Here is a 15,821-nt window from a genome sequence, read left to right on the forward strand (position 1 = left end):
CAATTCAAGAGAGTTGACACTAGTCAGATGTTATGTTGGGATGGCAGTCCAGAGACACAAATAAGAATAGATTCAGTAAATCCTCTTTTCCTTTGGAGGAAATAAAGCTTGAAATGAACTGCCTATAGCTTTACTGTCAGCAGGCTGAGAATCAGTGAAGGAATTCTTAATCACCAGCACCACAAATATCCCTCCACACGGTCACCGCAGCACATTGCATTATCCAGAACAAGTACATTGCCCAAACCTGAAAGACTGTGCAATCCTCGTCCATGTGACTAATTTAGGATCAACAAGAAATCGCTCCTCATGTTCTCATTTTCATTCTTCAAAACTTTCCTGAGCTCAGGGCTGCACATTCATTAATCCCATTTTAACATATTTTTTTTGCCACATTTTGATTCCCAAATGTCAAATTTTAAAGGTTTTGTTTATTCTGCTGTAGGGTCTGGCTACAACCCACATATCAGTCCTACAACATGCTCTCAGTGGGATTGTATCAGATATTACTTGTCAAAAAGATGAAATTAATTGAAAGTTTTTTTTAAAAAAAAACATGTAGTGTCAGCAAATCACTGAACCATCTATTAAAAAGCATAAGTTACTATTCGCTTTATAGATGTATTATTTTCAAAGTATATTTTGGTTACAGAAAATAAGTACATAATAAGGACAATAATAAAATTGAATTATCCTTTGATATAGCACTCAGAATATCAAAAGCATCCAAAGATTCAAAGCACTTCACAGATAATTGATGTGAATTGTGTATTTGTTAGCGAACACAATACCCATTTTGCACACACCAAAGTCCCACAATAGCCATGAAGTGTTTGACTAATTTTATCAATTTATTTGAATTGTTGTCCAAGACAATGGGAGAAACACTCTTCAGTTTTCAAATAGTGTCCTGGGATCTTTAACGTCCATCTGAACCGACACATGTCTGAATTGTTCTGAGACTTGGCTACAGATTCTTCACTTTCATCTAAGCGACAAAATGTCTTTAGACAGTCGTAATCTATTTCCTGGGATTATATTTCCATCGAACAAAAGTTATCAAATCAGCTGAGGACAGAAGGAAGTGATCTTTCCCTGCTCTCTCAATCCCTTCAGTATTCCTTGATATTTATTTTCTTTTTAGGGTCTGCTCCTGTCTGAATATTTTGCTCCCTAATTGTTCCAGAATTTGGCATTTGGTAGAATTCAGTCTTAATTTGGAGGCAGTTTTTTGTAGTTCTTGAAACAAACCAACTTGAAAAAAAGATTGCCAAATTCTGGTCCCTTTGAAATAATAATCCTTTCATTTGATATTATGCCTTTCAATTCAGGAGGACATCTCAAATTGCTTCAAGGATATACTGTAAAGGGAAGTGACTGTATGTTTTGTGGGTAAAATGTTACGGAACTAGAGTAAATCTAGACCTGGGGTGGGGGGATTTTTGTTCCCACAAATGTTTCCAGGTCAGGTCGAGCACAGCCAGATGCAGAGTAAAACCTTCTCTAATCTAGCCCAATGTGTCATAACACAGAGTTACAAAGAACTCCCTTCTGTACTGTGGAGAGATTTTTTTTACTATTTGCCATGCCAGCTATTCTTAGAGTGTCTCTGAGCGAGGTACAGAAATCAATGTCAATTCATGTCAAATATGAGTANTTTTTTTCCTGTGGCGTCACACTGACTTGAATCTGGGATCAGACAGCACCAAAAGTATCAGTTAGGTCTCCCATGCCTCCATTGAGAGAGGAAAATTTCACCTCATTAATAACTTATAATGGACAATGTGCCACGTAATCCCCTGCAATATGGTTTCCTTTTTCTCCACATAACTGTGCCTCCGTAACTAACCATTGTAACCATCTGCATTCCCTGTACTGAGACAATTCCCCAAACAGTATTCTTGACTGAGCAGCTTACAATAGGGAAGGTGTTTTCATTTTCTACCTGAGAAATATTCATCACTTCTGATTTTCAAGCCCTATATGAAGTCCTGTAGCTCAGTGGTTAGAGCACTCGCTTTGCAAGTGAGAGACCTGAGTTCAATTCCAGGCAGAGGGCGAAACCTTGGGCAAGTTTCCTTACTCCACACAGAGCCTAATAATAATCCCTCCAAAACAATAATAAATTGGTCATTCTCAATCTACGACTGTTTGTGGGACATTGCTGTGCGCAATTGGCTGCCGCGTTCGCCCACAAATATACAGTCAATTCACTTTACAGTGTGTTCTGTGAAGCGCTTTGGGACGTCCTCCCGACGTGAAAAGCGCTATATCAAATGCAAGGATTATTATTATTATTATTATTATATGAGGTGTTGAGCCCACAGTCCAGGCTGAATTCTAATGCTGTGCTGGAGAAGCGTAACATTATCAGAATTGGCGCGCTTTGGATGAGGCATTAAACTGAGGTCCTATCTTTCAGATCCTCATGTCATCTCTGATACTCTTGCGACACTATTCAGAAAGAAAAGAGTTTCTCTCCAGGTCCTGGACTGAGGAACAAATGGACAAAATGAAAGATTCCCCTGGCCTTTTGCAAGCTCTGGTTTGGTGGGTGATAGTAATCTCTACTTTAACTTCAGGAGCCCTGAAAATAGCTCTAAGAGAATCAGATTGTGTTTACTTGAATACAATAACAATAATAAGGGCAAATCGGGACACTTTCAAGATCAAATTCATCCCCAGTTAAGAATTTGATAGAACTGGGAGCTCACTATTTTTTTCCTTGTTATTTGTCACACAGGAGTTCCTGGGTTCAGCCAGTGTAGGCATCAAGCAGAAGTCAAATGGTCTCCCACAGGAGAAGTCGGAAAATGGGAAATAAGGCCAAAGCCATTCATCTCTGGCTGCCTGGGAATAGCACAAGGCTCAAAGTGAGGAATATGGAGAGAAAAATAATATATTTTAAATTCCTGTAAAACATAATATAAAATTGTATCTGTTATCGTGTGGAGATGTGTACCAGTGCAGACATTCCATGTGTAGGCTGCTTGCGGTAATGGTCACTATTTCAATTATTGCTTTTTGAAATGGGATTCAAAACAGCCATTTCCCTGAAACTTACAACTTGACACTTTCGGTTTCCAAGTAATAAAAAAAAGTCTGAAGATGTAATCAGGAAAAGCAAAAGGACCTGCGTGTCAGGGGAGGCAGCCAGCTTCACAGAACAATCAACGCAGAAATGCTTTACAGCTTCAGGAGCTCTTTAACCTTCTTCTCACAGATGAAAAGCTAGCTTTCCCTTTCAAAGCAATGCCTTCTCCTATACAACATACCATCAATGAAGCTGAAGCTGGTACCTTTTGGGGAAAAAACAGGAATGCCTACAAGTACAGTCGCTATACTTCAAGGTAAATCCTGTGAAGTGCTTTGACACGTTTTGTCAAGGTTTTACATCAAAAGCAAGGATTATTATTATTAGTACTATCATTAAGACAAAATATTAATCAGAAGTTAATACAAATCTGACGAACCATAATACTCCATTTATAATAACAATCCTTTCAGGTCAGGAGGCCACCTATTTCTCATCTTACTTTTCCAGAAGAAGCCTTTATAACTTCAGAATAAAAAAAATGGGAATAGGAATTACCTAAGATTTTTTTTATATACGTAAAATGGTGATAGGCATGCAGAACAAACTAGCACAAGAGATGAAATAAGAAAATACTAGAGAAGTTCTTGTCAACCAAATATGATTCAGCATTAGATTAAGAGATAGATGCACTGAAGGAATCTTGTGGGAAATTGAATTGCTCGGCTCGACGGAATGATGGTCTGCCCCTGCCTGAAATTATTACCATGTGACACGAAAATATCACATTGTTCAGGTTTTATTTGTGGCAGCCATAAGTTATTAGGTCTTCTGTCTTCACATATTTTACAAATGTCAGGAAATACTAAAACAATATTCTGAGATTTGTTTACAGATGTCAGTATATCTTTGAATGTCGCAAGTCCAAATCAATAAAACATCCACTCCATATAAATGGACTACAACAATACATCTCATTCCACAAATAGACTTAAACAACAGCAAACTCTTGCACTTTTACTCTGCCTTACATGCAGGTTGAATATCTTTAAGTTCTTCACAAGGAAGCTGGGGAGCACTGAGCAGGGAACAGAGGAAAGATGATTTGTGGGCAATTTAAAGGAACTAATCTGGTTGATGATGAAGCTATCAATGAGTAGGCCTGGCTCTGTGGAAGCAATCTTGCCTTGGAGTCAGAAGATTGTGGGTTCAAGCCCCACGTCAGGACATAGAATTCACCTAGTCTATGTTAACACTCCAATGCAGCCCTGGGGGCATGCTGTGGAAGGTGAATTCAGCACATTCTGCAAAGTTAGCAAATTAAGCAGGATGTGATGTTTTAAGACTAAAAGGGCAAAAGGCCAGGGGCGCCCCTGGCCTTAAGTGAAATATATGTTGTCATAAAGTCAGTCACGGATGATCGAGATTGGCATTTTCTAAGATAGATAGGCGGATGTCTGGTATCGGTACCTCATCCTGAAGTCATATCTGGAATCAGTTCTGGGGTCAGATAATGTTCAGCAGCATTTGTCATTGTCTAACTGTCGTTTTTCCTATATGTTCCTAGTCATAAAAGACAAAGTGATTGTCTTCTAAAAACAGACACCCGGTCACGAGGCAGACCATGTCGTTAGTAACCAATTTAGAGGGTCCCCTCGTGATTATTGATTGACGCATAGTTCAATAAGATTCTGTATAAAGGTGAAGTGCTTGCTCCCATTTGGTGTGTAGTGTTGGGAGCAGCACACGAGCAGTTGTTGCCACAATACTGCACCCCACATGTGTGAAAATAAAGCTTGTTAATTGAACACCGCACTGACTCCGTTGTTGTGCTTCAGGTCATCAAGAGCAATCGCATATCGTAATTGGGTTCGACAATTTGGAGGTTCCACCGAGATCAAAAGACTGGGTTTCCCCTTCGGCTTCCTACGACTCTGCAGCTATCAGCACAAACATTGTGCACAGGTTAGCATTCTTACCATTGTTTGTGTCTGATGTGTTGATGAGACGTGGTTGCCGAAGAACTCCCGGCCTCTTCGATTTAAGGTGCAAAATTTGCGATTTGTTAGACCTAAATAATTTCAGGCGGCTTAGTACTGTAAGGTATAGACGTCTTGAGTATAAGGAATTGGCCAGAGATACTATAAGAAATAGTATATAGACGTCTTAAGTAAGATAAAGTCTTGCATGCATAAGGAATCGGCCGTTGAAAATAGAAATAGATAATTGATTGTTTTAATTTTTTTTTGATTGTGTTGGGGCAGCCACTCACTTCGTTCTTAAATTACCATGGGACAGTCATTTAGTTCGGCCCAAAGGGCCGATAAGAGGACTCCAGCTGCTTATATGGAAACCCATTTTGGCCAACACAGTGTTCGCTATCTGCGAAGCTGGACTAAATTAACTAAGGGCCAGCCTTGCTCCTGGCCTCCTGACGGGTCCTTTAATAAAGATCGTATTTCCGCTCTTCAGGCAGCAGTACATGCCAAATCTGAGCAGACTCGATGTGGTAGCTGCGTCTGCAGGAAGCATAACCTATCCTCACAAATAACGGCGCTTAATTTATGGGTCTTCGAAAGTCAGAAGCGACAAGCGCAGAGTATTCTGGCCAGTCGACAGGACTCAGCGGCAAAGCTAATGGTGGCTAGGAAAAAGAAAACGGAAAGGGAAAGAGGTGCGGCTGAAGAAGTTGCCCTCTTAACAGGATGGAATGAGGACGAGGAACTGACGATGGCAGCAGCTGTCTCAGCGATGGGAGTATGCCAATATCCCAATATCGGCTCTGCCTCCACGCTGCCTTGTGTTTCCTCCTGTCCCCCAAATTCACCAACCCCTTCAAGTGATTCCCATAAATTAATGGGTAGTTCATCCGAACTCCCAGCTTCCTCGGTGTCTGATGTAAAGGGAGTGCCCTCCACAACTACTCTTATGTCTGAATTGTCTTTGTCCTCCAAGGGAGGAACGCCTATGTTTGCTCCTGCTGACATAACAGGCACTCCTGATCTCCGACCCTCTGCTCCGCCACCATATTCCAATTCCACGCCTACTGGCAGCTCTTGGGTTTCGGAACCAATAATGAGTGACAATGGGGCAAACAGGTTCCCCATGCACGAGTTTCCAGCCCCTATGGGCGGCACGTTTGACATTTATCGCCCATGGACGGCGACAGAATTGAAGGATTTAATTTTACAAACCCCTACCCCAGACGAAGATTTTGCGAAGGCTGAAAGGTCACTAACGATTATACGCATGTGTCACAATCCTACTTTTATAGATTGGACTGTGTTCTTGGAGGCGTGGTTACCACCCTCCAAATCCACCCAATTATTATCAGAATTACGCCAAAGGTGCACCAGTACTGACAACACTAGGCCAACTCGTCCCCCGTGGTCACAGTCATTATACAAATTTTGCAACGTCTGTATCCTCAGACCTCTGATTGGACTAAAATCAGCAGTTGCACCCAGAAGAAAGGAGAAACTCCCGACGAATATGTTGAGAGGTTTTCGAAAATCTTTTCATGATATTCAGGGATTCAGAATGTAGCCGATAATCAATCGCCCTTCGTGGCAGCACTGGTGGCTGGTCTTGAAAAAGACTTGCAAGAAATGTTTAGACCCTTATGTATTGGTTGGGAAGGCAAGGTAATGGCAGACCTACTACCGGTGTTGAGACACTGTCACAAACAGCTTGAAGTAAAGAAGGAAAAAGGGACCAAAATGGCCTTTGAGATAGCAGTGTCTACGATTGCTGATGGGTTGACGTCAGCTGCACGGGGATCGAGCCCTGCATTAGCCACAGGTACACATGCACCTGACACCATGAGTGGGTTTATGCCTACCACCCCTACCACCGGTCCCACCATAATGCAAAATGTCGCACCTCCCGGAGCATGGTTTTGCCCGGGAGGCATGATACCTCAAATGAGAGGCTTCCAAAAGTGGAGACCACGAGGGCAGGGTAGGGGAAGAGGAGGATGGGGCAGAGGGAGAAATAATTTTGGGTACAACCAAGGGTATATCCGACCTGCCTTTCAGCAAGGCTGCCCTCCCCTTCCTCGGCCTCAGCAAGTTCCCGGAGACCCTAACCAGAATTGCTTTTCGTGCGGGGCATATGGACATTGGTCCCAAGATTGCCCCACTAGGAGTCAGAGATCCCAGATCCAGTTTTACCCCCAAGATACGGCTGCCTACTCGCCCCAGGGATATCAGCAGGCACAAACACGGTTCCAGCACCCGGCACTGACGTATCAAATGCCTATGATAACTGAAGGAATGCCACCACAATGACTCTCAATGGCCCCAATGACTCCCCAATCCCATGTTACCTCCAAATCCTTGGAAATTCCCGATCCCTGTATTCGTCTGACCGTAGATTGGGAGGAAAAGACGTTGCTTGTCGATACAGGGGCCACCTATTCAGCCTTAAAAGATTCAAATTCCATACAACCAGGCAATACTGTAGCAGTAGTGGGAATTTCTGGGAAACCTGTGCAGATGGCCAAGACTCAACTGGTTGAGGTAAAAGGGGATATAGGTGACAGTACAATTGAGGGTTACCACCAGTTCTTGGTGAATAATGAATTACCAATTGACCTGTGTGGGCGAGAATTGTTATGTAAAATGGGAATAATCATCCAATGTACCCCGGATGGCATTACTTTGTTGGCACCTGAACGTGAATACTCAAAACTATGCTCCTTAATTTCTCCCAGCCCCCAGAAACTGCAATCCCCAGGTTATTTTTGCTGGACATTGCTAAAACCTGAGGTGTTATCCTCTGTCATGTCCCTTTATGGTGACGAACCACTCCTTGAATGTTATTTTTTAGAGCATGGTTTGACAGCACCCACTTCCGCATTGCATTGCACGGCTTTTTATGTTGAGAATATGGAGGTGGACATAACTCGGTTCAAGGAACACGTAGCGGTTGCTTCCACTATTCAGGCTCACTTTTTCTATCTGGGACCACAGGGGGTTGCAGCTGCATGTACTCTGACAACGGAGGAGCAGCTTTATTTTAAAGGTTATAATTCCGACCTTCATGTAACATTAGGAGTAGCAGACGGGTTCAGCCCAAGGGACTTAGGGCACATGGTCAGGAAGGCAAACTGGTCGTCAGATTTCACTGAACTTTGCCCTCTAGTTTGCCCTGACATTTTATACGACCCAGTTTTACGGATTTATAAGTTGTGTATAGGTCCCCTCCCACTCTTTACTATGTTCGAGTTTATCCAACACACTCACACTATATCTTCCCATGTTCTGCCTCTTCGGCCGGCAGATCCAGAGTGGTTGGAAGATATAGACTCCGCCCTATGGACAACACACCCCAATGATGTAGGGAAAATACTGACGGCAGCACCCTTCAAGGTACAGGTGCACCCGGAAAAACCCCTTCCCTACCGCGCGCAGTATCCATTGAAAAAGGAGGCAGAGGAGGGAATACGAGCAGTAATAGAGAGCTTGTTGAATCAGGGAATCATTATTAAATACCGTAGCCCCTGTAATACTCCCATTCTACCAGTCCTTAAAGCAGATGGAAAGACATGGTGCTTTGTCCAGGATTTAAGAGCGGTTAATGATGTAGTAATACAATGTTGCCCTGTAGTCCCTAATTCGGCGACTATTCTGACAGCCATTCCCGCTGTTTCGGTTTGTTATTCAGTTGTCGATTTATGTTCTGCGTTCTTTTCAATCCCAATTTACCCAGAGTCCTACTACTTGTTTGCTTTTACGTACAAAGGTGAACAATATACGTGGACCAGGTTACCCCAAGGATACTGTGAGAGGCCCACTATCTTTTCTCAGACTTTGCGGCATGACTTGCAGGATTTGCGTTTTCCAGGGAAAAGTACCCTAATCCAGTATGTGGATGATTTATTAGTTGCGAGCCCATCCATGGAGGATTGTGAGAAAGATACCAAATACCTCTTGCAGCAATTGGCGGTAAAAGGCCATAAAGTAGCGAGAGATAAATTACAGCTTGTAAGGCCACAGGTCCATTATCTAGGACACGATTTGTGTCAAGACACTCGTCAACTTTCCATTGATAGGATAGAGAGTATTAGGAAAATTCCCAAACCATCCACAATCAGACAAATGAAACACTTTTTAGGGATGGCCAATTATTGTAGGCAGTGGATTAGCGATTATGCTCAACTGTCTGAACCCCTGACTGAAATGACCAAACCGACCTCCAGCCTAGAACCCTTAGTGTGGAAGGCGGAGGCGGACCAAGCCTTTGATCGGCTCAAAACGGCTTTACAGAGCGCCCCCGCTTTAGGCATTCCCAATTATGACAAGATATTTAACTTATTTGTACATGAAGTCAAAGGATTCGCGCAAGCAGTCCTCACACAGGAACATGGGGGAGGCCAGCGCCCGGTTTCATACTTCACTTCCAAGTTGGATCCAGTAGCCAGCGCTCTTCCAGGATGCCTGAAAGCTGTTGCTGCCACATACTATGCAGTCATGCAAGCTGAAGGGTTGACGTTAAATCACCCCCTTATCGTGCATGTCCCGCACTCGGTCGAGGCATGTCTACTTCGACATGCTACTCAACATTTAACAAGTGCCAGGAGCAGCAAGTATGAGGTGGGTCTACTATCCAACCCAAATTTGACTATTAAACGTTGCACTGTTCTAAACCCAGCAACCCTTGTGCCCATAGAAGAGGAAGGGGAACCCCATGATTGCCTTAAAGTCATTACATTAGAGACAAAACCTCGCTCAGATTTGAAGGAGAGTCCCTTGCAAAATGCAGACTTTGAATCGTTTGTAGACGGATCAGCTTGTAGGAATGAGTTCGGTCAGCCCTGTGCAGGGTATGCCATTGTATCAGCTACCACCATTATTGAAAGCGACTCGTTACCCTCCACCACATCTGCGCAGGCTGCAGAGCTAACTGCTCTGAAGCGAGCATATGAATTGGCTGAAGGGCAAACGCTCAATGTGTTCACTGACTCCCGCTATGCATTCGGAGTATGTCATGATTTCGGTCAAGTGTGGAAAAAACGGGGGTTTCTTTCTTCAAGTGGGTCCCCCATTAAACACAAAGACCTTATAGTAGGTCTTCTCACCGCATTACTACGGCCAAAAGCCATTGCGGTCATAAAATGCACGACCCATACTAACCAAACTGACCCAGTCTCTAAGGGAAATGCTCACGCAGATGCTGCTGCTAAAATGCTGCTTTAAGTAAGCCTGTAAAGCTACTAACATTACAACCGACTATCAATCACCCCGCTGTCACTGATACAATGCGTGGTGAGATATTTCGGATCCAATATGAGGCCCCTCTGGAGGAGAAGCAACAGTGTTTCATTAACATTGTTTCATTAACGACCTAGGGATTTGGGTCTCGAATGAATTAAAGGTAGTCCTGCCCCGACAAATGTTCCCATGGATGGCACATGTGTTACATAATTTTACCCATGAAGGGACCCAGTCCATGTATAATTGGATAACGAAGTCGTGGTTTGCCCCAGGATTAACCCCTTTTCTCCAGCAGGTTGTGAAATGTTGTGTAATATGTCAAAGGTTTAACCCAGGCAAGGTTGACGATGTGACTCCGGCGTCCCATCCTCCCCCTCAGGGTCCCTTTGCGCACCTTCAAATGGATTTTATTCAGTTACCAAAAGCCGAAGGATATCAATATGTGTTGGTTATTGTAGATATGTTTTCTAAATGGATTGAAGCTTTTCCTTGTAGGAGGAATGATGCCACGACAACGGCCAAAATATTGTTAAGAGACATCCTTCCTCGGTTCGGCATACCATCTCGCCTTTCCTCCGATAATGGTCCTCACTTTATTGCCACGGTAATAAAGAACATTTGCAAAATGTTGCAAATAAAACAGCATCTCCATTGTGCATATCATCCCCAATCTGCAGGGGCTTTTGAAAGGGCTAATGAGACGCTAAAGTTGAAATTGTCCAAACTGTCTGAACAGACAAAATTAAATTGGGTAACAGTCTTGCCATTAGCCTTGATGCAAATGAGGAACCATACGAATGCAAAAAGCAAGCTGTCTCCTCACGAGATCATTTTCGGAAGAAGCATGCCCATGGTTTTCTCCGCACACATTGAACCGTTGCCTGATGTGCATGCCCTCGAAGAAGGGATGATGCAATACTGCATTGCGTTGACTAACACCCTATCTAGCTTTAATTCGCAGGTTCGAGCGCTCCAACATCCACCGGCATCTGATCAATGCCACAAGTTTCAGCCAGGAGATTCCGTTTACATCAAGACCTTCAAACGAAAGAACGGACTGAGCCCGCGCTGGGAAGGACCGTTCCAAGTTCTATTGGTGACCCACACTGCTGTGAAGGTTCGAGAAAGGTCTACGTGGATTCATGCTAGTCACTGCAAGCAAGCCCCAGCGGACTCCGGCTATTGCGAAAAAGCCTAACGTTGTTACTTTTTCATTTTTTTTGACGGACTTTGCTTCATTATGGGGTTGTTGTTTTGTATGTTTTTATTGTTTTTGCTATGTTGCCATACTTACTCTCTTGTCCCAGGGGGAGGTACTTACCGACTTTTGATCTCCTTAAACCGTGACCTCACCGTATCTGATGATCAGTCGGAAGCCTGTTCTTCCGCCATTTGTTACACTGATATGGCCCTTGAGAAACGATCCTCCATGTTTAATGCTCATTTTTTGTTGCGGAATGCTCAGGATAGATCATTCGCGGACGATTTGAGCTGTCCTGAGGATTCCGGTCAATGTCAATCCGTCCATAACAATTCCATGATTATGTGTTATTGTTCCATTTATTATCACTGTTCTTTTACCGAGTCTTGCTTGTATTCTACTGAACGCGCCCGGTTTTCCAACGAAACCCAGCTCGTGTTTTTGCGCCCTGGTACCTATGGGACTAGAATTTATACAGGGATGTCTCAGGACTGGCACAAGGGTTTAGTTGAGCCCCACTTGCCTTCCACGTCACTGGTCTCACTTCCTCGTGACGTTCCATTTGTTGACATGTATCCTTTTAAAACTGCGCACCAACATTTGTTTGGTGACTTTTTACCAGCAGATTCTCCCCAGCCTTTCCAATTGCGAAATGTTTATATTCAAATGCTCCAGACTGTGAGCTTGCACAGAAATACATCCCAGCATCATGTATGTGGATTGTCCCCGCCGTCAGTCCAGATGGGGTACCCTATGATGGCTTTCCCATTATCTACCTGTGAGCTTTATTCCCTTTTCCATTTGCAAGTTATGCAAACCCCACCTTGTTCCCTGTTGCACCAAGAATTACACGAATTGCAGTGTACTTGCCAATCCTGGAAGCCACGAATGTGTAATCGTGACTGCGGCAAGCTTGGCACTGCCACTACGGTTTATGCGGGTTTTTCGTTTTGCGTTGAGTCCTTGTCCGGGACTGAACCACTGGGGTTTCTGGATTCCCACCTTTGCAACACCACATATCCTTATGCTGCGGTGGCTGTTTTCATAAGGATTTTTATTGGGTTTGCAATTCTACTGTCTATGCTTACTTACCGGCAAATTTCAAAGGGAAATGCGCTCTCTTTCATTATTTTCCTATGATTGGTCTAACCAATACCCTGCCTTCTGCCCGGGCCCCACTAGTCCTGAATACCTCCAGCCTACTCCCTCCCCGCCAGGTTCATCGCTCTCGCAGAGCCGACCCTTTTCACACCCATTCCCAGAGGAATCGCATGCTCGGGGCTCTTCTCCCTAATTATGGAGTAATGTGCGCCCTTGACCAGATTGCCATTCTCTCTCAGATGGTCTCCTCATTGGCCTCTAAAACATCTGCAGCATTGGCTCTCATTAACAAAGAGATGTCTGAGATTCGTCTATATGCTATGCAGAACCGTATGGCCCGTGATTATGTTTTGGCCGCGACGGGCAGTGGGCAATGCGGTCCAGGTTCTATTGGAAATAGGCCTAATCCTTGTTTTTATTGTTCTCATCACTAAGTGTGCCCTCATTTGTTGCACACAGTGTTGCAAAAAGACTACACGCACCATGATGACCATGAACATGGTCCACGTCAACTAACACCTTAGCCCATTTTCCCCACGTAATGAATGTGACCTCGAGATGCCATATGCCTTTTCGGATTCCCTCTCGGAAGCAGAACACTCGAGGGCTAGAAAGCACGGAAGGTTTATCCCAGGGATAAAAGGGAGGAGTGTGGAAGGTGAATTCAGCACATTCTGCAAAGTTAGCAAATTAAGCAGGACGTGATGTTTTAAGACTAAAAGGGCAAAAGGCCAGGGGGGCCCCTGGCCTTAAGTGAAATATATGTTGTCATAAAGTCAGTCACGGATGATCGAGATTGGCATTTTCTAAGATAGATAGGCGGATGTCTGGTATCGGTACCTCATCCTGAAGTCATGTCTGGAATCAGTTCTGGGGTCAGATAATGTTCAGCAGCATTTGTTATTGTCTAACTGTCGCTTTTCCTATATGTTCCTAGTCATAAAAGACAAAGTGATTGTCTTCTAAAAACAGACACCCGGTCACGAGGCAGACCATGTCGCTAGTAACCAATTTAGAGGGTCCCCTCGTGATTATTGATTGACGCATAGTTCAATAAGATTCTGTATAAAGGTGAAGTGCTTGCTCCCATTTGGTGTGTAGTGTTGGGAGCAGCACACGAGCAGTTGTTGCCACAATACTACACCCCACATGTGTGAAAATAAAGCTTGTTAATTGAACGCCGCACTGACTCCGTTGTTGTGCTTCAGGTCATCAAGAGCAATCGCATATCGTAATTGGGTTCGACAATGCTACATTGTTGGATGGATGTATCGTCCTTCAAAGCAGTGTTAAAATGGAGATCCTGTCTACCTGTTCAGCTGGACATTAAAGATCTCACTGTTCAAAATGATAAGGGAGTGTCTATCGATCTCCAAATAAAGTTTGTCAGTAAGATTCTAATGCAGGTCAAACTTGTGGCATACAAATTCCGTGTGCAAACAGTTCTCCTTCATGGATCTGACCTCCTGGGGATGCAGAGGAGGGGTTTCCTCCAGGTCATTTGCAAGGTGCAGGATCAGGCACTGAGTTGATTTGTGGCGATCAAGGGAAATGGCTGCATGGAGGAAAGGCTCCAGCCTACACTGACAACATGCTGATCTCCCTAGAGATGGGGTCAGGTTCACAGCATCCATTTGTCTAAGACCATCACATGAGGTCCTGGATTAAACAGCTGTTGCTGAGTAAGCATTGGACTCGCCAAAGTGGCTGTCAAAGCACAAGCTGAACTGTAAAGCTCCTCCCACCATATTGAAGGATGAAGTCTGCCAGATTAGCTGATGAGCTTACTCTAAGGCTTGGAGCAAGTGCTGCTGGAAGGGATACTTGGTGTCTGAATTCATGAACACATGTATAGCAAATGTAAAGTCATCATTAAGTATGTCTTTTAAATATTGTTTTAAAAAACAAAGTTTATCCTGTTAAGTGTTTTGAGACTTCTCGATGATGTAATATGACATTATCAAATGCAAGGGTTGTTATTATTATTATGTACGAGGTAAACAGATTGGCGGATAAACAAACTACTGAGACTACGATGGCAGAAGGTGATCCAATGTCAGGTATTGGTGTCAGGCAGCCTGGCCATGGTGTAGAATCATTGTTATGTTACCTGTCATGTTGCAGTAGACTTTGAATGGTGCGAGTGGGCCACTGCCATCAGGATCTATCCAGTAAGTGTCCGAGGTTCTGCCAAGATGTTTGTATGCCTCACAAGACTGTTCGTATATAGCTGGAACAAAACACAATTATGATAAACTGAAACCCTTCTGTGATTTAAAATAACTGATCCTAAACACCGCAAGCTGCCAAATTGAGATAAAATAAAACAAAAGAAGTAAGCCAATGACCTTGATATAACAGGAAAGATTCATTGAAACATTTGGTAATTAACAGCTGAGACAATTTCCCATTTAAATTATATCCAAAAGACTGGGACGTCTTTCAGATGCTAATTTGTAATTTTAGAAATTAAAAACGTGTACCTGACTTTATTAATAATATTGAGGTGAAATACTGTAGTCCTTAAGGAGAAGAATGTCAATTATGGACAATGAAATAGTTCCACTTTTACCAGTTCCAGCACCACACACTTCCAAGGTCGTTCGACAGTTCTATCAGTGCAAGACGAATGACAATAGAATATTTAAATCGAGTTGACCCTCTGTGGTGGTCTTGGTAGTTCAGTTCCTGAGCTAGGCCTGTAAACAGTACTCCCAAGACACTTTGATGATATCACTGTTGAAATCAGCCAACCTGGCACATTGATAAGGTTTAAAATACGCCGGGGAGCGGACAAGGATTAGTCCCACTCAGCTATTTTAGCCCTGCAAACCAAAGTCCTAAAGGGGGTTCCTAGATAGCAAGAGGAAGCTTATAAAACAATGCTCACAATGACAATCCTTTATTTGGCTAAACTACAGCAGTATCCCTAATGCACAGTTTCAAGTCCCCAAGCCTTGTTTTTTTGGCCAGTATGCACGTAATACTTCCCGTTATTAGGTAAGAAGTATGTGTCCCTCCAGGGAAGAGAGTGTGTATTCTATTGATAACAATAATACTTATCACATTGTTGAAACATCTGCCAGTACTTCACAGAATTTTTACTGTGAAGAAACTGTGTATTTGTAGGCAAGCACAGCAGGGCACAAACACCTTTAGATTTTATCAATTTGCAATTAATGTAACTTAAAAACACTGGGACCTTAGGAGAGCAAGGCTCAAGGGAGAGAGATATGGTTTCTTAAGGAGGTGATGGTGCCCCATCAGT

General features: G+C 43.4%; 1 protein-coding gene across 2 annotated transcripts in view; it reads right to left on the reverse strand.

Annotated features, from left to right (window-relative positions):
- LOC103187001 (contactin associated protein 2) overlaps nucleotides 1–15,821 on the reverse strand; it is an 855,622-nt gene that overhangs the window by 347,416 nt on the left and 492,385 nt on the right. For both annotated transcript variants that reach the window (XM_042331730.1, XM_042331729.1), the window contains one exon: nucleotides 14,664–14,783. In XM_042331730.1, the coding sequence (XP_042187664.1) occupies nucleotides 14,664–14,783 (120 nt within the window). The remainder of the gene's footprint in view (nucleotides 1–14,663; nucleotides 14,784–15,821) is intronic.

The sequence above is a fragment of the Callorhinchus milii genome, unplaced genomic scaffold, assembly GCF_018977255.1.
Source record: "Callorhinchus milii isolate IMCB2004 unplaced genomic scaffold, IMCB_Cmil_1.0 Scaffold2, whole genome shotgun sequence".
Taxonomy (NCBI): Eukaryota; Metazoa; Chordata; class Chondrichthyes; order Chimaeriformes; family Callorhinchidae; genus Callorhinchus; species Callorhinchus milii.